The 20,852-nt window shown below is 50.9% G+C and overlaps 2 protein-coding genes across 3 annotated transcripts in view; one reads left to right on the top strand and one right to left on the bottom strand.

Annotated features, from left to right (window-relative positions):
- Positions 1-16,142, top strand: part of NFX1 (nuclear transcription factor, X-box binding 1) — an 83,459-nt gene extending 67,317 nt beyond the window's left edge. Inside the window, exons 25-26 of one of the 2 annotated variants that reach the window (XR_002831659.1) lie at positions 3,589-3,969; positions 16,095-16,142. The gene's annotated coding sequence lies outside the window, so the exon portion shown is untranslated. Of the gene's footprint in view, positions 1-3,588; positions 5,040-16,094 lie in introns of those variants that run through there. The other variant, XM_023762402.1, reaches the window with a different exon arrangement.
- LOC102434223 (aquaporin-7) lies at positions 157-20,794 on the bottom strand. Its single transcript, XM_014464374.2, has 5 exons — positions 20,731-20,794; positions 10,856-10,902; positions 8,279-8,396; positions 569-692; positions 157-173 (listed from the first exon to the last, which is right to left on the bottom strand). Exons 1-5 carry the CDS (start codon positions 20,734-20,736, stop codon positions 157-159), a joined length of 312 nt encoding a protein of 103 aa, XP_014319860.2. The 5' UTR covers positions 20,737-20,794.
- Positions 20,795-20,852: the final 58 nt, after the last annotated feature.

Here is a 20,852-nt window from a genome sequence, read left to right as displayed (position 1 = left end):
GGAAGGAGTTTGTCTCTGGTTAAGTGAGGTTTCGAGTATGCTTATGAGGAATCCTGGGATGCTGGAACGAATTCTACTCCTGTACATTAGTTGTTAGAGCCGCTCATTGCTGCCGAACCAATCTCTGGACAAACCCCTGCTAGGAGAATTGAATGCCTAGAAGAAGTCGTTGGCTGGGAGAAGGGGATGGCTGGGAGAAGGGGAAGGCTGGGAGAAGGGGATGGCTGGGAGAAGGGGATGGCTGGGAGAAGGGGATGGCTGGGAGAAGGGGAAGGCTGGGAGAAGGGGATGGCTGGGAGAAGGGGAAGGCTGGGAGAAGGGGATGGCTGGGAGAAGGGGATGGCTGGGAGAAGGGGATGGCTGGGAGAAGGGGATGGCTGGGAGAAGGGGAAGGCTGGGAGAAGGGGATGGCTGGGAGAAGGGGATGGCTGGGAGAAGGGGATGGCTGGGAGAAGGGGATGGCTGGGAGAAGGGGATGGCTGGGAGAAGGGGGTGGCTGGAGGTGGGCCCGAAGAACCTGCAGGGGATCCCTGGCCTTGACAGTCGGGCAGGGCCCAGGCTCACTCACCAGAGACTTTCCCTGCCACGTGCACTCCAATGGCGACTCCGAAGCCAAAACCCAAGTTGACACCGAGGAAGCTCCCAAAATTTTCTCCTAGAACCATATGGGCCACGGAGCCAAGGCCAAACACCTGCGAGGGAGGGCCTCTGAGAGGACTGCCTTCCCAGAAGCCCCAACCTCAGAGGAGGGCTCAGAGCTCAGTTCGGGCTCCTCACCCTTGTGCCCTGGGCCTCCCCAAATCGCCCTGGGAGACCCTCTGCCTGCCCTCTTCCTCCGGAGACTTCCCTCCTCATGACCTCTCCCTCTAAGACCTGACCAGTGAGAGCTGGGTGGGAGTGTAAAAGGAGCCCAAGTGGGATAGTGGAGACAGAGGCTCTTATGGACACAGCCAGACCCCTAGACCCCAAGCCCACCTGAAGTTCAGGGGATAGCAGGGCCTCGAGGCGGACCTGGCTGCTGTGGATTGAACCTCAGAGCATCTCACACTTCAAGCCTAGCCTGAAGGAAGATTCCTCAAGGGATCTCCAAACTTCATGCCTGGGCTCTGCCATGGCCCCCACCCACATCAGCCCTAGGAGCCAGTGGGGTTCTGACTCGCACCCTTAGCAACATTTCCATGCCCTCATGTGTAATCCTGAACTTCCAGCTCTACCCATCCCTACCTGCTGGATCTCCTTTTGTGACACCCCCATGGACCCCCTTTGCAGGGAGAATAGAGGCCTGAAGCTAGGCCCTCACCTCCTACGGCCACCCATCTGAGTCTATATCTGCCTATCTCTTCAGCTCTCAAGCCTGCACCCAGCCTCTCCCTTCCTCTGCAGAGGCCTCCCTCTTGCCTGTATCGTCCACCCTCCCCTTCACTGGCTCCCACAGACTCATGTCTCTTCCTTCCTAAAAGTAATCCTTCCCACCTCAGCCCAGCCTTCCTGTCCACCTGTGGACACCTCTCCCCCTCCTGTCAGGCTCCAGGAAAGAACCCACTGGCTGGCTCCTTTATTCCCTTGCTCTCCCTCCTCAATCTGGCTTCTGCTTCCACATCTCACCAAGACTACAGCTCTCAGAGGGCTCCGGCCCTCTGGTTTCCCAAAGGTCCCTTCAGACATTGTCTTACTTGACTCTGCTGACTTTGACTCTCTTAACCACTCTGCTCCTGGAAAGTCCCTCCTCTCAGCCTCCATGACATGTCTCCCTCATGGTGTGCCTCCTCCCTCCCTCCCTCTCTACAGTTCCTTCCCACATCCTTTTCCTTCATCTGCTTCATGAGCGTAGATGATCCCAGGGCTTCATCCCTGGCCCCTTTCATGTCTCGCCCCAGTCACTTTTCTTGAGTCTTCTTACCAGGTCTATGGGCTCCAGCTATGCCTACCGCACTAAAATTCCCAAGACCTGCACCTGGGAGCCCGATCCCTGTTTCCCGATACCCGCTGGAAGTCTGGGTGTTCCACAGGCATCTTGGACTCCCTGTTGAAAGCTCACCATCTCAGAAAATGTGATCCTCATCCTATGTTCCCCATTTCAGTTGGCCAAACCAGAAACTTGGTTGTCACAAATGAGAGCTTTCCCTCCCTCCTTCCCCACACCCAATCACTTCTGTTTACATTCTTCCCAGATCTTTTTCAGCCTCCTCCTTGCACCCAGAGTGACCTTTCTAACACAGGTCTGATCGTGTCTGCCCCTCATTTAAACATTCACTGGCACCCCTTCATTTCTAGGATAAAGTCCAAGCTCAGTAGGCCTCCATTCAAGACTCTTTATAATTTCTGCCTCTCAGTTTCATATCTGCTCCAGTGTTCTCTATATTCAGCAATAGTATTACCGCTAAGTAATAATAACCACTTATTGAAAATTTGCTATGTGCCAGGCACTGGTAAACGTTACATCTCTCACTTCCTTTAACCCTTACACCAACATATGCATTAGGTACTATTTTTTTTTTTAAATATATTTTATTGATTTTTTACAGAGAGGAAGGGAGAGAGAGATAGAGAGCTAGAAACATCGATGAGAGAAAAACATCGACCAGCTGCCTCCTGCACATCTTCCACTGGGGATGTGCCCGCAACCCAGGTACATGCCCTTGACCGGAATCGAACCCGGGACCCTTCAGTCCGCAGGCCGACGCTCTATCCACTGAGCCAAACCGGTTTCGGCAACATTAGGTACTATTAATCTCCCCATTTGACAGATGGACAATCCAAGGCTTAGAGAAGTTGAGTGACTTGGCCAAAGTACGCAGTCTGCATGTAGTAAGCCAGAATTTGAATCCCAGGCAGTCACCTATGCCAGACAGCCTCAAACCAAACAACCACACTGCTCCCTGCACGCCTCTGTGTTTTTCCATATGCTATTCCCTCTGTTTGGAATACCTGATCCTAGATCCTGACAAAAGGATAGTCTACTTTAGGCCACACTCAGCACCTCCTTTGAAAAGTCCATGTGTTTTGGACATGTTGACTCTGAGGAACCTCTAGATGTCCAGATTGCTGGAAATCAGAGTCTGGATTTGTATCATCCAATGTGATGGCCACCAGCCACAGGTGGCTATTATGTGCTTGGAATGTGGCTAGTCCCAACTGAGAGCTGCTTTAAGTGTAAAGTACAAACTCATCAAAGACTTAATAGGAAAAGGAGAATGTAGAATCTTATTAATAGTTGTATATCGCCGAAACCGGTTTGGCTCAGTGGATAGAGCGTCGGCCTGCAGACTGAAGGGTCCCAGGTTCGATTCCGGTCAAGGGCATGTACCTTGGTTGCGGGCATATCCCCAGTAGGAGATGTGCAGGAGGCAGCTGATCGATGTTTCTAACTCTCTATCTCTCTCCCTTCCGATCTGTAAAAAATCAATAAAATATATTTTTTTAAAAATGTTTAAAAAAATAGTTGTATATTGATTGCATGTTGAACTGGTAATATTTTGGCTCTATGGATTAAATCTAATTATTAAAATTTGTTTCACTTGTCACTTTTTACCTTTTTTAAACATTTAAAATTACATATATGGCTCATATTCTATTTCCCTTTGATAGTTCTAGAGTTTTTGAAAAAGATAACCCGGAGAACTGTGGACATGAGGACTACTTCTGAAGCCATCAGGGAGGACGAAAGCAGGAGAGAGGACGCAGAGTGAGAAGGCATCTGAGGGCTGAGCCTGGAGGGCATTAGAAACGCTCGCTGGAGCAGGTGTTGAAATGAAAGAAGAACGGGAGAGAGAGTGTGTCCTGGACATCAGGGAGAAGCAGAGTTCCCAAGAAGGGTGTGGTCCACATGGTCCGGTGCAACCTTTGGGTCAAGTGCATGAAGGCCGAGAAGGCCTCCCTTTGGATGTGACAATAAGAGGTCATTAATAATGTGATGAGCACTGTATCATCAGGCCATGGGGACAGAAGCCAGGTCTTAGAGGCTGAGAGGTGAGTAGGTAGCGAGGAAGAGTTGAAGGGCTCCAGTGTAGACCTCCCTTTGTGAACCTGCCTGAGAAGGAAGGGAGCGAGAATGTGATAAATGAAGGGGCTCATGGGATGAAGGGAGGGATGTCTTGTCCTGTGTTGTGCTGTTTTAAGTAGAGAGACTTTGGTATGTTAAGATCGAGAGAGGGCGAGGCTGGAGATGAAGGAGAGAGAAAAAGGGCGGGGTAAAGTATCTCAATAGACTGAGGGGTGGGACTGACAGGATTGAAGGAGGGGCCCTGCCTGAGTGGAGGGGGAGAAATGTGGATACACAGGTAGGTGTGTTCTGGTGGTGAGAGGGACAGGTGGGTAAGGAGCCAGGCACAGAAGCCCACCTGATGGTTTTCTCTTTCAAGCTGGAGGCCAAGCCATTTGCTGATTTAAAAAACAGGCAGTCCAACCAGCGTGGCTCAGTGGTTGAGTGTGGACCTATGAACCAGTGAGTCATGGTTCAGTTCCCCGCCTGGGTTGTGGACTTGATCCCCACTGTGGGCCATGCCGGAGGCAGCCAATCGATGATTCTCTGTCATCATTGATGTTTCTATCTTTCTCTCCCTCTTCCTTTCTCTCTGAAATCAATAAAAGTATACCTTTAAAAAGAAAAAATAATAAAATAAAAAACAGGCAGGGTACAGAGCAGCTTTGGGGAAGTCTGAGGAAAAGTGAAATAGCCTGGATAGAGTAGGGCAGAGGCAGTGAGCAGGGCCCACTGGGTTCCTCAAGAGCCCTAGGACAGGTGCAGAGGGGCCCAGAAGTGGGCCAGCTTAGGGCCAAGGGTAGGATGAGGCAGGAAATGACAGGAACAGATGGGCTGTGGGAGTGGGGAGTGAGGTCAGGACAGACTGACAGGTTTGGGAGGTGTCAGAAAGTGCAGGGAGTGGAGCCAGCATGGAAGGTCTGAAGACCAAGGGTCCTTATTTCCAAGAAAGAGCTCAGAGCCATTTGCTAAAAATAATGAATGAGCGAATAAACCCCACCTGGTCTCCTGTGTCATGGTTGCTAAGTGGCAGCCATGGGCCTAATCCATCCAACACATGTGCTTGGTTTCGATAACTTAGTTTTGACAATCAGAAGTTTCAGCTTCTCTTGAGGAATCAGAAGCCCAGGTAATGCAAACCCACATTCCACCCTGCGTGGCAACAGTCAGCTGCATCCTTGCACAGGTCGGCACTCTGCAGTCAGGCCCCCTCCACTCTGAGTTGCTCTCTCTGGCCCCTGGAATGAGTAAGTTTGCACCCCTGCCCTATGGTCCAGTTCACGTCTACAGCTGGTTTTTCAGATCCCTGATGGCGCAGCTCCTCCCTTCCTGGTCAGTGAATATGGCCAAGTCCTTCCAACAGTCAGAAGGCCAGCCTCGAGGACAACACTCTTATAGATGGCAGAGAGGAACTGAGTAGAACAGCCCGTTTCCCTCATCCTGGCCACAGTAAATGGAGCCCAAGGTCACACTTGCTTCTCTTGTAAAACCTTTACCCTGATGATTCACTGAACTTCCTATCAATTTGGCACAGGCCCAACAAATAACAATAACACAATGCTTAAACCTCCCAAAGTTCTTTTGCATGTGTTACTTCTTTTAATTCTCACAGCAGTTCTGAATGGCAAATGTTTCTGCTCCCACTCTACAGATGGGGAAAACAAGGCTCAGAGTGAGGTCTTGGACTATCTGGAGCCCAAAAGTGAGGGCCTTATCTCAGCTGGGGGCTAGTTAACAAACCAGGGTGTTAGAAATCCTGCCATCACTAAACAAAGACACAGAGCATAGAGGTTAAGGGTCAAGACCATGATGTTAGACTAGACTGGATTTAATTTTATCTTAAAATGTGATTTGGGGCAAGTACCAGTCTCATAGAGTCTCAGTTTCCCCCTCTGAGAAATGGGGATAATTTCTCAGAGGGGGGAACTCTGTTTGAGGATTGGGAAGGTATTGCATGCAAGGGGCTTAGTTTAGAATCAGTGCCTGGCATGCAATAGGTGTTCAATAATAATCTCCATAAAAGGAAGATAAACACAGACATGGGCAGGCATCAATGGGTGGTGCCTTTTTCCCTAAGAGATTTCTAAGGAAGCACCCTCCTGCCTCCAGGGTTCCAAGGTTTAATAGTCCTCATGGGACTGGAATGTTTTGTCATAAATGAATTACTTTGCCCTGGTTTAAGGCAGGACAGAATCCAGTGCTGTCCTCGTAGCTCAGGAGCCAAGCAGGAAGGTGAGTAATGGGGGAGGGAGAGAGTGGGAGGCAGGGAGGAGAAAGCAGCTTAGAGCACTTGTCATAATGACCAGACACCAACACAGGGGTCCTACATGTGAACTGGGTGTTGGGCCCTTGGTCTTCCTCACACAAGTCTGCCAGCTCAATGTTAGTTTCATGTTTACTAACGAGGAAGCTGGAGTGTTAACAGTTAAGATACTTATGAAAGATCACACAGGGAGAAGGTAGTAGAGCCAGAATTCAAACCCATCTCCAAAGCCCACGAAGGCACCATTCAGCACATTTTATGACTGAGAAGGCACACTCGGAGGCACAGAGAGATCTGCTCCAGGCAGGATAAGAACCCAGGCATCCAGAGTCCCTTGGACTCTGTAAGTCCCATCATCTCCTATCCTGGGGCGCGTGCACACACACACACACAAGCAGTTACACTCATATTCACGTACACACACACAGTTACACTCATATTCACGTACACACACACAGTTACACTCATATTCACGTGCACACACACACACGCAATTATACTCATATTCATGTGCACGCACACACACTCAGGCACACTTACACTGTCTCACACACCCTGCCTCTCTTCCCACTTCCTCTGGCGTGCTCCTGGCTGCCTTTACTTTTCTTCCCAGATTCTGCCCCTTCTTTTCATGGCCCTGGGTCCTCCCTAAGGTGCAGACAAGCATGGCTACACCTCAGGGGCAGAGGCTGGCTGGGGAAGGTGGCAGAGCTGAAGCAGGGGAGGAGGGAGTTTCCAAGAAATGGCACCTCCTGGTTGAGGTCTCGTTTCTGTCCTATCACCCACTAAAAGAGCCCTTGCCAGGTCCCCAGTGACTTCCATGTTGTCAAACCGCATGGACCCTGGTCAGTTCTCACCTTCTCTGCTGACCACTCCCTCCTGTGGGCCCCCCACACTCCTGTCACCAGTCACCGCCCACTTTCTCCTTCCAGCTCTCTGGCCGATACTTCCCAGGCCCCTTTGCCATTCTTCATTCTCTCTCCTCAGCGTACTGCCTCTTCATATACACTCTCACTGAACAGTTTTTTAACCACCACCCATACTCTGATGAACTCTAACTCCATACGTCCAGCCCAAGCTTCTGTCATGAGCTCCAGGCCTCTATAACCAACCACCTCCTAGATTTCTTCCCAGGCACCTCACCTGATCTTGTCCAAACTGACTTTACCTCTCGCGCTGTGCTGGGCCCAGGGCTCAGAATGGCCACCTTGGCACTTACCCCACATCTATGGCTTAAGAAACCTCCTCAATTCCACCTTCTACAACTGCCTCAAACATGTGCTTTCTTCTCTATCCCTGGACCATTCGCCATTCTTTATCCTAGGTCTTTGCAACAGTCTCTTAACTGGTTCCCCTCACTTCACTCTGCCTTGCCCATTCTGTTGAGACTCCACACTACCCCCAGAATTTCCTTCTAAAAATCCAAATCTGACCACATCATTCCCCTGCTTGAAGACCTTCAGTGTCTCCCCTTTGCCCTCAGTATTAATTCTCAAAACCTGACACTTGCCTTGGCCTGTGCGCTCAGTGGTTAGAGCATTGGCCTGCACGCTAAAGGGTCGCAGGTTCAATTCCTGGTTAAGGACACATAACTCACATCGATGTTTCTCTCTCTCTCTCTCCCCCCTCCTCCCTCCCTCCTACTCTCTCTAAAAATCAATGGGGAAAAATATCCTCGGGTGAGTATTAACAAAAAAGAAAAAACCTGACACTCAGCATTCTCTCCAATCTCTTTCCTCTTGGTGTCCCTTCTCCCCACCTCCAGTCATGCCCCCTGACACTCCCCAGCCCATAATTTTGTTCTGCCTCCACAGAGAATGAGCCCTTTCTCTCCCAAAAAGATGGTGATAAAGGCAGAGCTCTCTCCTTACTTTCCTATGCTTCCCCCTCAGGCTCCCAGATCAGAAACGGGAATGGGCAATGTGACCCAGGAGGCCAGCAATGGGAGGGGTCATGGATTGCCCTCACTGAGCCCCAGCCTCGTGAAGTCTTGGGTTCGTGCCCCTTCCTCAGAACCCCATCATGATACTCACCATCATGACAAATGTGCTCATGAGCTCGGCCAGGAACTCTCGCACCATCTCCTTCTGCAGTATTGCTTGCACCCTTATTACCACGGGCGACGGGATCATCTTGACCTTGCGGGTGGACCTGAAGCAGCAGCCCAAACTCATAAGCAGAAGTGAGAGTCAAGTACACCTGCTACCTACCCATCAGCCCATTAACTCATGGCTGAGTTAATGGGTAACCCAATGGACTGTCCACACACACACACACCTCCTGTTGCTCTGGGCTGCTGAGACAGCTGGGATCAAAGACACCTGAGTGTCACAGGGACATGGAGCGGAGCTGGGGGTAGATAATCGGGTCACGCCTCTTATTCTTTCTGGTAGGGACTGTACCAGTGGGAAGACCACACCAACAAGGCCACTTGGCAGAGGGGCAGTTGGGGATCTGATTGATGCAATCTGTGGTGCCAAGGAGCCCCGGGCGAGAAGCAAGTGGGAGAGAGCAGGGAGGAAGGTGGAACTCAGTTGTCTGTCTATCTGCCTGCCTGCCTGTAGGAACCAGATACCTGAGGACACAGGCAAGACATCAGGCAGGACTGACAACCGAAAGGCATTCTGCACACAGCACAGGGTGAGACAAAGTCTGCTCCCAGGCTCTATAAACAGCACTCGGGCCTGAAATGTGCACCAGGTTCTGCCAAAGATGAGGGGGTTTGCAAAGTGCACCCACTCAAAACCAGGTCAACACAACAGATGTTGAGTGAGTGAGTGAGTGAGTGAACAAATGAGAGAAAGGGCGAGAGGAAAGGAGGATCTTACTCCTTGGTGTATTCTCAGTGCCTAGCACAGTGCCAGACACATAGGTGTTCCAATATCTATAGTGAGATGAATAAAAACTGGGGAATTCATCTGTCTTTCCATTCGATCCCCAGAACTTTCTGCAGTGCCTGGCCCATGGTAGATGCTTGATAAATATTTATTTAATAAACTCATGATTGGATGGATAGAGGAAAAAGTGAGTTATAGGCTCTATCGTCTGTTGGGGGTGGGGTGGGATAGAGCTTGAGTTTGGAGGAGATGGGGTGCAGAGGCTAAAGAGGAGAAAGAGGGGTGGAGATAACTCTAAGTGTGGCCTTTGGTGCGTGTTAAGACTGGTGACCCTCCCCGTTGATTGCCTGAAGCCGACACTCGGCACTTACTACCTTGCTCTGCTTGGGATAGCAACATCACCCCCCACCGCCCCAGGCTTCCTAAATTTCCCCAGCTGCACAGCAGCAAAGAGTAAGCAGAGGGAGTGAGAAATGTGAACCAGGCATGGACACACCACCTTTTAATTTTCTGGTGGGGCCCCCATGTTCATTGCTCACCCACCTCAGTCCTTGCTCTGTCCTTATCCCAGGAAAACAAACCCAGGGCTGCGCATTGGAGGGGTATAGAGTTGCCTGGGTGATCCATTGGCTCCCATCCAACTCCAGCTCCCACGCATCACCATGTATGGTCACCTTGCCCCCATGACTGGCCTCCTTAGCCCCGAAGAAGAGCCTATGAGCAGCCTGAGGCAGTCAGGGGCCCAAGAACAGTCCTGGGAAGGTGCCACAGAGGCAGAGGAGAGGTGGATAGAGCAGGAAGTATGTCCTACGGGGAAAGATAGAGCGAGGAAAAGGGGGGTGGGGTGTGATTTTAAATAGAGCAGTCAGAGTGAACCGCATTGAGAATGTGGCATTTGAGCCCTGGCCAGGTAGTTCAGTTAGATGCAGGAGCAGGGAACCTTTTTTCTGCCAAGGGCCATTTGAATATTTATAACATCATCCATGAGCCATGCAAAATTATCAACTTAAAAATTAGCCTAAAAAAAAAAAATTAGCCTGCTGTATTTGGTCATTTAACTCACCCCTAATGCCTTGGCAGGGCCAGACCAAATGATTTCGCAGGCCTTATATGGCTCAAGGGCTGGAGGTTCCCTACCTCTGAGTTAGAGCATCATCCTGATACACCAAGATTGCAGGTTTGATCCCCAGTCAGGGCACAAACAAGAATCAACCAATGAATGAATAAATAAGTGGCACAACAAATCAATCTCCTCTCTCTAAATAAATAAATAAATAAATAAGATGTGGCATTTGAGCAAAGACACAGGTAACTATGGGAAGAGTAATTCAGGCAAAGGAACAGTCTGAAAGACTGAGGTAAGGAAGCTCCAGTGTGGCTGGAGTGGGCAGAGTTGGGCTGGGGTAGGGGAGGTCAGAGAGGAAACAGACTAGGGAGGTAGGCCCTTGGCCATTGCAAGGACTTTGGCCTCTATTTCACCCCAAAGGAACCTGAGCCTGAGAGGGTGAGAGGTAGTGAGTTTAGTTCAGTTGAGCACCACCACTGACCAACCCCTTGACCCTTACCCAGGTCCTTCTGAGCTTCCCTTCACTCCAGGGCCCAGCCTGTGCTTCGCTATAGGCACAGGTGGGAGAGGCCCTTTCTCTGGGCTCCATGAGCTACTGAGGGCATCAGCTGGCATGAGGGAGAGGCTTAGAGTGGGACAGAGAGGGCACTGGGTGCACTGGGGGTGGGAGATGGGGGGCTGGTATAGGGGAATGCGTGAGTGCTTACCGCTTCTTCTTGTCTGCTTGAGTCATTCTGGCAGAGATATTTAGATACTGTGGAAGCAGAGAGAGGTCACTAGGGCTTGGGGGTGCAGAACTTGGCCCCACATTGTCATCAGACCTCAGCCTCCAGGAGAAGCCACAGGACCAGTTACTACTGGTTCCAACCCCTCAACCCAGCCAACCTGGCAGGGAGTAGGCATGCGGTTGGATGTGCTTCAGCCAATGGGAAGAGGTCCTAGAGTCCTACCCCCTCTACCCATGCTGTCCTCAGGACCCTAACCTCTGGACCAGGCCCTTCAGAGCTCCTCTGACCTTCCCAGGTCTGACACACACTTTGGACAGTGGGGATGACCACAGACTCCCCTCAGTGGCTCCACCCTCACACGTGCGGCTATTATTGCCTTGAGTCTAACCTCAAGCCCTCTGGCTGCTGACTTCAACTGTGGCTTTCCAGGGCCTCTTCCTTACACACACATATGCACACAGGATGAGCTTCTAAAAATTCATTTAGTCCATACCCCCCTCAGAGCAAGGTTTATCCTTCTCACCATTCCTGGAAATTCCTTATATTCCCATTTTCCTTGGAAATGGCAGCACGAATATAACTCTTGAGTTTCCCCATCCCCCTTGTTCTCTAGCCCAATTCCCTCTCGCTGCAGCAGTCACCACCCTAGCCTGATTGCAGAACCCCTTTAGCCCCAGCCCCCGCCTCTCAAGGGGGAGAGACCACTCCAGCAACGCCAGCAATAACCCATCTCTCTGATCCTCATCCCTCCTGCTTCAATCCAATGTCGCTGGTCTCCACTCTCTCCTGGCCCCACCCCCTCACCCTGCTGACAGCCCAGCGCCACACATCCTCCCAATCTGCTCCACCACTGATCCTCCCAGCATTCAATTTACAGGTAAGGAAACAAGCCCAGAGAGAGTGTCATGCAGCAACTCAGGACTAAACCAGAACAGACAACCAGGCTTTCACCTCCCAACTGGGGTTTCTTCCCCTGATGGTCACATGGTCACCTCTTCCCCATATGGTTCCCAGGGAATGACATTCACAGGCCTGGGTCCCAGAGGAGGCCCACTTGTCCCAGCCCTGCCCTAGAGTCAGACTCACTCTGCTGAAATGCCTTCTTTCTCAGCGTCCACTTTGGGGCCTTCTCAGTTACAGCAGGTCTCAGTCTTGTTTCTCCATGACTGTCCCAAGCTCTGGCTGCTCCCGCAGCTGGGGCTCTGTTGTCCTTGTGTCCCCGGTCTAGGGCCCGCCCCTCAGCCCTCCTGGGGTGGCTCCAAGTGCTGCTCTGCTCTGCTCTTCTCCTCCAGAGGAGAGGTCAGTGGAGCAGGGGTTTGGCCCGTACCACTTGAGCCAAGTCCAGATGAACTGCCCAGAATAGCATCACTTCTCCTGCCAGCAGTGCCATGGAAACCACGTTCTGAGACAGCCCTTGTGAGGTCAGAGATGGAGCTCAGGGTGGGCGCTGGGCCTCACGGTCCCAGAGGAAGGACCTGTCCTCCAAGCCAAGTGTCCAGCCCAGACCCAGGGGAAGCCCTCCCAGGCCCCAGGCCCAGGGGAGGCTCCAGAGGCTCCTGCATGTCTGGCTGTGGGGAGAGCAGTGCAGAATGTGGATTGGAATGTTCTGGAGATCAACAACCAGGTGGAGAGGTTCGGGGGAGACCCTGGGTCAGTCCTCAGGGAGCCCCTAGTCTGAAGGAGGAAGGGGAGACTCAGGCCCTGGACTTACCCAGTCTGAAGGGCAGGAGGACACATGAGCCATATTTGCAGGAAAACCCCAGTCTGAGAGGGGAGGAAGAAAGCCAAGCCCGGTCCTCTGGGGGTCCCTAATCTGGAGTGGGAGAGAAGAAGCCTGGGTCTCAGCCTCTGGGAGCCCCCATCTAAGCAGGGGTGGGACACCTAGGCCCTGTGCTCGAAAACACTTCCCTTGGGGATAGCAAGTGAGGCCCCTGTGGAGGAACCAAAGCTGACCAAAGTATGGGGCTCCGACCCAGGGCTGCAGGAGCTCAGTGACTAAGGTGGGGTCAGACGCCAGCCGGGGACCCACTGCCTTCTGAGAGGACTTGTGGAGCTGGGGCATAGCTGGGCCTCCAAGGATGAGGCAATTCGGGATTTAAACAGGTGACCCAGTGCTGAGACAAAAGGGCGTGGTTGCTGGTCTGCAAATTGTAAGGAGACCCGTGAAGTGGACTGGTAGGTGGGAGACAGTAAGTCCAGGGAACTCCCTGTGGGGAGGCAGTGTAAGAGCTGGAATAGAACTGTCCTCTAGAGGGGGCCAGTAGACCAGGCCAGGTCTGGAACCTGGGCTGCCCAGGTCTCCATCCCAACTTGTCCTGCAGGTCATGCTTCAGGGAGAGGCAGGGGTCAGCTGCCGTCTGAATCAGAAGTCATCCTTAGGAATGAACTTTTTCATTGCCTCCCCCCGACCCCCCCCCCCCCCACACACACACACATACACACACACACTCTGAGGCTCCGCCCCTCACCTCTGCAGACTCAAGTGGGCTCAGGATGCTGTCCTTCCTGGGACAGGAGGATGTACCCTGGACATGGGGGACACCTGCCTTTAATCCTTTCTTGTGTGTGCTTTTGGGATGAGGGTGAGGTAAGGGTCAGTGGAGCTGAGGTCTAGGATGAGGTCAGAGCTTGGGCAAAGTTGGATTAGGCTGGTATCAGGCTGATGAAGGAGGAAGGTGAAATCCATGTTGAAGTCAGTGGTTAAGCTCACTTACTGGGCCGGGTGCTGGGGACTAGAGATGGAGAAGACATAGTCCCGTTTGTCTCTTGGGAGAGATAAGATAAATGGCAGGTGATTTAGGATACACTGTGATAAGATGGAGGGAATACGGGCAGCAGCTCAGCCAGCTTGGAGGGAGGTAAGATTTTTCCAGAAGAGATGACATGGGCGCTGAGTCCACCAAGGTGAGCGGGGGAGGGTGGGAGGAGGACGATGATTTGAAGCCCAATGGGATTGTGAGAAAACCTGGGAACTGTGAGTGGCTTTCAGAGGGAGGGCCGGAGAAGTGAGCAGGGGCAGACCATGAAGGACTTTGTCTGCCAGGACACAGGATCAGACTTTATCCCAAGGGCCTGAGGAGCCATCGAGGGGTTCTAAGCAAAGAGAAGAGCAAAGTAGCCAACCTAGGGTCCTTGAGGCCCTGGAGCACCCAGTAGGCCTGAGCTTGGGAGAGGGTTCCAGCTGGAGAAAGAGAACAGGAGATATCAGCGCCTGGGCCTTCACCATGAGAGTCAATGGGATTGCCAGGAAGCGGGAAGTAACGGGGCAAGAGACAGGGGCAGGCTTCTGGGGATACGTGGGTGACTGAGAAGGAGCAGGTGAGGAGGAGAGAGACGCCCATACACTGGGCTGCCAACAGGCTGCCAGGAGTTCGAAGGGGCTGTGGCCCCAGAGTTGGGTGTGAGAAGAGACCAGCCCATGAGCTGGTGGGATGGAGAGTGGCCACAACAGTGAAGATGTGGTGGCTAAGGAGACAGAAAGATCAACTGTGGAGAGAAGAGAGGCAGCTAAAGGGGCTGCAAGGTTGGGTGTTTGGGTCAGAGGTGGGTCTATACAGAGCCCGGGAGGATCTCCAGGGCCAGTGGGGATGATGAAGAGCAGAGAGGGGACACCCGGGGTCCTATCTGCACAGGGTAAACTCTCAGTAGGGCCACTAGATAAAATATAAGATGTTCAGCTAAATTTGAATTTCAAAGGAACAATATTTGCAATACCTGTAACATACCTATACTAAAACACGATCCATTGTTTCTCTGAAATTCAAATTTTAACTGGCTCTGAACTGCAGTGAAGACTGACACACACACACCCGCGCCCACCCCCGTGCCCCCAGGTGTAAGTCCTCACTGGGTATCAAATTCTCTGCACAACCTTGGCGCAGTCCCTGCCCTAGGCCTCTGCTTCCTCATCTGCGAGATGGGGTCGGCAGATATGTGGTCTACCACCCAGTCACTTCTGGCATCCAGACAGGCCCCAGGAAAAGGTTTATGAAGGTAACAACAGCCCATCAAGTCAAAAACTAATTTGGTTGAAAATGAATTGGTAAAATGAGTACGCTAGGGGGCAATTTTTGCAAACTTTGCAAACTTAGATATTTCTTTAGGCATTTAGTCCCTCTTTCAGAAATTGTTTAGTTTTCTTGTTCTAATTTTGTCTGCAATACACTATTTTTACTAGCAAAAGGTTGGAAATAACCCCATGCACCAAAAATCTTACAATGTGAACTGGTGAGTGGTGACATTCATGTTCAACCTAACTGAAAATTTAAATATTTATGAACACATAGCCAAGCAAGTGGAGCAGATATAATTGTCTATCATTGGAGTGGAAATTTTTTAAAAATAGAAAACAAATTTGAAAATCTCAGATTCTTTTATTGTTTATTATCTAAAATAATAAAAGAATAAAACCTATATAAAGTTCTTGTACAGTACTTTTTTCACTCAAAACATTTATTCAGAATAGCTTTTCATGCCAATAGGCCCACATCCACATCATGCAAGTGGCTGTACAGCACAGAATTTTAAATGTGTCCAACTCTTCTCTCTCATGAACAGCATGGGACAGACACAAGTGGTTGAAACCCAATAAGGAGTGAACATGCAAATAGAAATTTTTTTAAATGAGAGTGAAGGAAAACACCCAAAGATGCCAAAAATTCTCTGATCTTCTCCAAAATGCCCCCAAAAGTGTTGATGTGTAAAAAGCTAATCATTTTAGCTGATTATTTGTTTCAACCAACATGCCACTTGATTAACTTACTTATCATGTAAACTACTTGCAATCAAATTGTCTTAGACTTAGCAGTGGTTCTCAACCTTCTGGCCCTTTAAATACAGTTCCTCATGTTGTGACCCAACCATAAAATTATTTTTGTTGCTGCTTCATAACTGTAATGTTGCTACTGTTATGAACCGTGATGTAAATATCTGATATGCAGGATGGTCTTAGGCGACCCCTGTGAAAGGGTCGTTCGACTGCCAAAGGAGTCGCGACCCACAGGTTGAGAACCGCTGCTTTAGAGCCTTGGGATCCTTTGTATACCTGAGGAGTCCATCGCATCAATCAGTAGGAAAGGAGCTGCTCTGACTGCAGGAGCAGGCCTGGGGGTGGGAGCACAGTACAGGTCCTTCCAGGTGAAATCACTTGAAGTTGTGAGATTCTCTCTCTATCTATCTATCTTTATCTCTCTCTAATATATATTTTTATTGATTTCAGAGAAGAAGGGAGAGGGAGAGAAAGATAGAAACATCAATGATGAGAGAGAATCATTGGTCAGCTGCCTACTGGGGATCAAGCCAGCAACCCGGCATGTGCCCTGACTGGGAATCGACACTCAACCACCGAGCCACATCACCTGGGTGAAGTTGTGAGATTCTCATTTTTCTCAAAAAAGAAAACATCCTTAAGCCTCACCTAGGTAAGTGTTCCCTTTCAAACTCATTTTTTAGGTAGAAAATTGAGATTCAGAGCAAGGTAACAACTTGCCCAAGATCACCCAGAGCCAGAACGTCTAGATCAGATTCTGCCCCTGCCCTAGTAGGAGAACTGGGGGCTGCGGGGCTAGTCCGGGGCAGGGTTGAGGGAGGACAGCACAGGCAGGACCCAGGATGGTCTTTAACCCTGACATTGCAATAACCATACCCCCAGCCCCGGCTCTTATCCTTCCTTCTCAGTCATGCCTGGACCTCCAGGACAATGTGGACAAAGACTAGAGCAGACGAGGTCGGGAGGCACAGCCACTTGCCAAAGGGCACACGTCCTGTGAGTCAAAGAACCAGAATTCAAACCCAGGCCTGCTCCACTCTAAAGCTAATGTCAGACTGCCTAATGTGGCATCAGGAACCAGGCATAGAGTCCAGGCCTGTCACTTTCTAGTATGAGCTGGAGCTATCAGGGAAGGCTTCCTGGAGGAGGGAGTCTCATTGACAAAGTTGGGAGATGATAGTGAAGGAATAGGCATGTATAAAAAGCATGTGTATCTTTGTATATGTCTGTGTGTGAGCATGTGTGTGAATGGGCGGATGTGTGTGTGCATGTGCATATCTCTATCTGGTCGTGCATGTGAAAAGTACTTTCTGTGTTCTCACTCTCTCTCTCACACACACACAAATACACACACACACACACACACACACACACGCAGTGGTGCACACAAGAGTATGAGCCCATTCCACTGGGTTAATATTTTCCTGCCTGCGTCAGCACAGTCCCAGTCAGTGGGCAGCTCACTGCAGGAACGTGCCCTATCTGATCTGGTCAGGTGCTTCGGGCCTAGAACAGGGGGGTCTGGGGTGGGCAGAAAGCCCATCTCAGCAACCCCAGGGCAAGCTACTCTCTCTCTACTCTCCTGCTCAGCCTGAGAAAGTAGGCAGGCCCAGTGGCCGGGAAGCCCCAGGGTGATGCTATTGCCCAGCCTCCCCACTCACACTGGGGGCTCCCCAAGTGGAGAAGCCTCCCTTCTTCCCTCAAAATAGACAAGGCCAGAGGCTCCCTGAGATACCTCTTCACTCCCTTATTTTTGCCCTAATCCCAAGGCCTCTCCAAACACAGATGTCCCACTGAGGATGAACGGCGTAGAGCCCTAGAGGAAATGATCACAGGGTGTCCCCCTTCAGCAGAGGAGCAGGCCATCCTGTGGGGTTTTATTTACAGCTTTTCAAGAACACAGTGATGACACTAAGGGCCTGTGCCGAGAGGTCTGTGTGGGCAGGGACTGGGGCACGAGCACCTACAGGCACTGAGCCTCAGCTAGGGAGGCTTAGTGAAACACGGGGACCTGCGCATAGCCTCCTGGGTATAGCCTCCTGGTCCCTGGGCCTCTCCCAGTATCAATGGGAGTCCTCCCACACTCCCACCGGTCCTTGGGATGCAGGCTGCATCAGACTGGGTAGGCAGACAGACACAGTCTCTTCTGCTCTGGGCACAGCCCAAGATCCAGGGAGAGTCAAACCAGATGTCCTAGCTCCTAGCCCAGCTTGAGATGCCCTAATACGTCTTTGTATAGGAGAGACAAGGATGGAGCCTAGAGGGTGGACCACGACACACATCTCCTGCCCCCCCACCTCCACCCCTAGTTGCTCCCCACAGTACAGGCTTAGAGGCTTCCTGCCTCCCTCAGGCTCCATGTCTGGGCAGCTTTCTCCCTACCCTAGGGCCACTTCTGACTTTCATAGCCCATGCCACTTTCGCTTTGTGGGCGGCCTCCTCCTTTAAAAGACTAAGTAAACCTAATATTTTATGCCCTGACCAGGTAGCTCAGTTGGTTAGAGCAGCATCCTGATACACCAAGGTTGTGGGTTTGATCTCCAGTCAGGGCACATACAAAAATCAACCAATGAGTAGGACAACACATCAATGTTTCTCTCCCTCTCTTTACTTTCCTCTTTCTCTAAAATTTTTAAAAATTCAAAAAAATTATATTGCACAACTGTGTTGATATAAAGATGAATAAATTAATATTGTGTATTAAAACATTTTTTCAACCTACAAGTTCATTTTTTTCTTATTTTAAAACAAAACATTTTTGTGGGGCTTTTAAATAGAAATCTTCGTGGGCACTGTGCCTGGAGAAGTCGGCCCTGCACATCCCCGATGTCCTTTCCGACCGCACAAATGCTGCCATCTCCCCAGTCTTACTGCCGGTCCAGGTCTCACCCCACTGCTCCAGACCCAGCAGCCTCTCTCGTTCTCTTTCTCATATGCCTAATGGGCATATCTGCCTTCACCTGCTCCAACCCAACCTCATCTAAACGTCTCCCAAACCTGTTCCACTCTGGTTTCATCAACCTTTTTTCTTTTTTTATGAAGTGCTTAAAAACAAATTCCAGCCATTCTGTCATTTCACTTCTACATTCTTCAATATCCATCTCTAAAATGAACATTTTCTTGCATAATCACAATGCCATTCACACCTAACAAAAATGAACAATTCCATGGAAATATCAAGTACCCACAATTGTTTCAAAATATATTTTTTAATTAATTTGTTAGTTTGCTTGAGCCAGGATCCCAACAAAATCACACATTACTTGGGTTAAATGCTCTCAAACGCTTTCTCCCTCTTATTCATGTCACTGGCTTGTTGAATAAATGTGGTTCTAGAGGAAGTCCATTTTCTAGACTGGCCTGTTTGCTTCCTTGTGGTGTCATTTAACTTTTCCTCCAGCTCCTCTATTTCTCAGAATGTACAGGAAGTTAGCGCTAATAGTGTGATTTTAGTTAGGTTCTCTTGGTGGGGGATGGGAGGAATCCTTTGTGAATAGTGCTGTGTGCTTCCTCTTGCATCCCATTCAGAGGCACATAGTGTCTAGCTGCCCCGTGTTTAGTGATGCTGGCCAATCCGTGGGCTCACAGGGCGGCAGCCTGATCCTCCCATTGTCAAGGTTCCCCATCAGCTCTTCACCTTCCAGTTTCATCCTTTGATTTTTGCCGTAATCAATTTCAAAATTCTTCCGCACTAAAGAATTTCAAAGGAGAAGCTCTGAACAGCAATCTCTTAACCCACAGAGAAGAAAGGGCTAATAGTAATGGAGTCTCTGGTACCGGATTAGTCAGAGTGAAGAGGGGAGTCAGGGTCAGGGATGCCTCACGAGAAGATGGAAAGAGTGAAGTGCTGGCGGAAGGAGCAATGGGAAGCCCAGGGACCTCCTGGCCAGGAGCCTGAGTCCGGGGCTGGTTTGAAGTTTGGCTGGGGCAGGGGCGCTCCCCCATCCAGGTGGCGAGCTGTGTGGTTCACAGTTCAGACTTTAGAGCCAGGCAATCTGAACTTGAATCCAGTTCAGCCTCTTAATTGGCTTGGGTAACTTTGAGCAAGATATTTAACTGGGTGTCTTCATCTGTAAGATGGAGATACTAATCCTGACCTCTCAGGGCTGTTGGGAGAACGGACTGAGTGGTAAGGGGTGTGGCAAGTGCCCGGTGGAGAGTAAACTCTGTGTGGTAGAGACGATGCCTGAGGAAGGGAACCCTACACCCAACCACTCTTGCCCTGACTGACTCTTGCCTGACACCAGGGCCAGGTAGAAGGGCTGGAAGGGGGGGTGTGGAATATCCCTCTCTCTTTCCACAGACAGCACGACCAAAGCCCGCGGACTTCCACCCAGATCTCAAGCCGCTCCAGCTGGGTGTGTCTGGTCTCCCAGCTCTTCCCGTTGCAGACGGGTCACTCAGCTCTCGGGTCTTGATACCCTGGTCGCCTCCTCGGGTCTGGGGGTGAGCATAGCCACCTGCCATCACCCGCTCAGTCAACAAGCTCACCCGGTGGCTGGGGGACTCGATGGGTGTGACAGGGCCTTGGGCAGGCAGCCTCCTGGGGATGGCCTGGCCTGTATGGCGCCTCGTGAACAAATAGCACAGGCACAATAACTGCATGCGCGGCCCCTGCCCTGAGCGGGAGACAGGTAGGTTGTCAGGGCGGGCGACTATGCATGTGGGTGGGATGGAGTGGGGTTTCTGCACTCACGGCTCCAAGACCCTGAGCCCTGGAGCGAACAGCCGGGTGGGGCAGAGAGCGGGGGCTCCTCCCTCCTGCTCTTGTTCCAGCCTGTTTGCTCCTGCCCTGACTGCTCCTACACAGCCCTGGCCCCAGTTAGCTTCTCACTTGCTTCCCGAAGCAGCTGAGGCAACCCAGCCTAGGTCTTCAGTCGGGTGGGATGGGGGAGTTGAAATACCCTCGCAATCACATCCTTTTTAACAGCACTCGTTGGACTGGGCACTAGCGCCCCCTGTTGGCGGTCTAACCTGACTCCTTTGGCCACGAGTCCCTTCCTCCGACTCCACTCAAGGGACTGGCAGGATTAGCCTTAGCCCCTGGGTCCTGCTCTGAGGGGAGACACCAGCCCAGTCCACACACCTTCATTGTGGTTTCCAAGTTTTCTTTTCCACGTCACTTGTGCTGCTTCCTTTCTTGTTTTGTTGACTTTGGTGCTGTCTGTTTACTCTGACTAAGCCTATACAGCCTGGGGTTGAAAACTC

The sequence above is a fragment of the Myotis lucifugus genome, unplaced genomic scaffold (genome assembly GCF_000147115.1).
Source record: "Myotis lucifugus unplaced genomic scaffold, Myoluc2.0 scaffold_246, whole genome shotgun sequence".
NCBI lineage: Eukaryota > Metazoa > Chordata > Mammalia > Chiroptera > Vespertilionidae > Myotis > Myotis lucifugus.
This window is presented reverse-complemented; position numbering and strand designations above follow the sequence as displayed.

Excerpts from the sequence above, each read along its gene's own strand:
- LOC102434223 (XM_014464374.2), bottom strand. Across the intron at positions 8,397-10,855 it reads CAAGCAGACAAGAAGAAGCG|GTCCACCCGCAAGGTCAAGA; the intron begins GTAAGCACTCAC and ends CTGCTGCTTCAG. Across the intron at positions 693-8,278 it reads TGAGCACATTTGTCATGATG|GTGTTTGGCCTTGGCTCCGT; the intron begins GTGAGTATCATG and ends CCTCCCTCGCAG.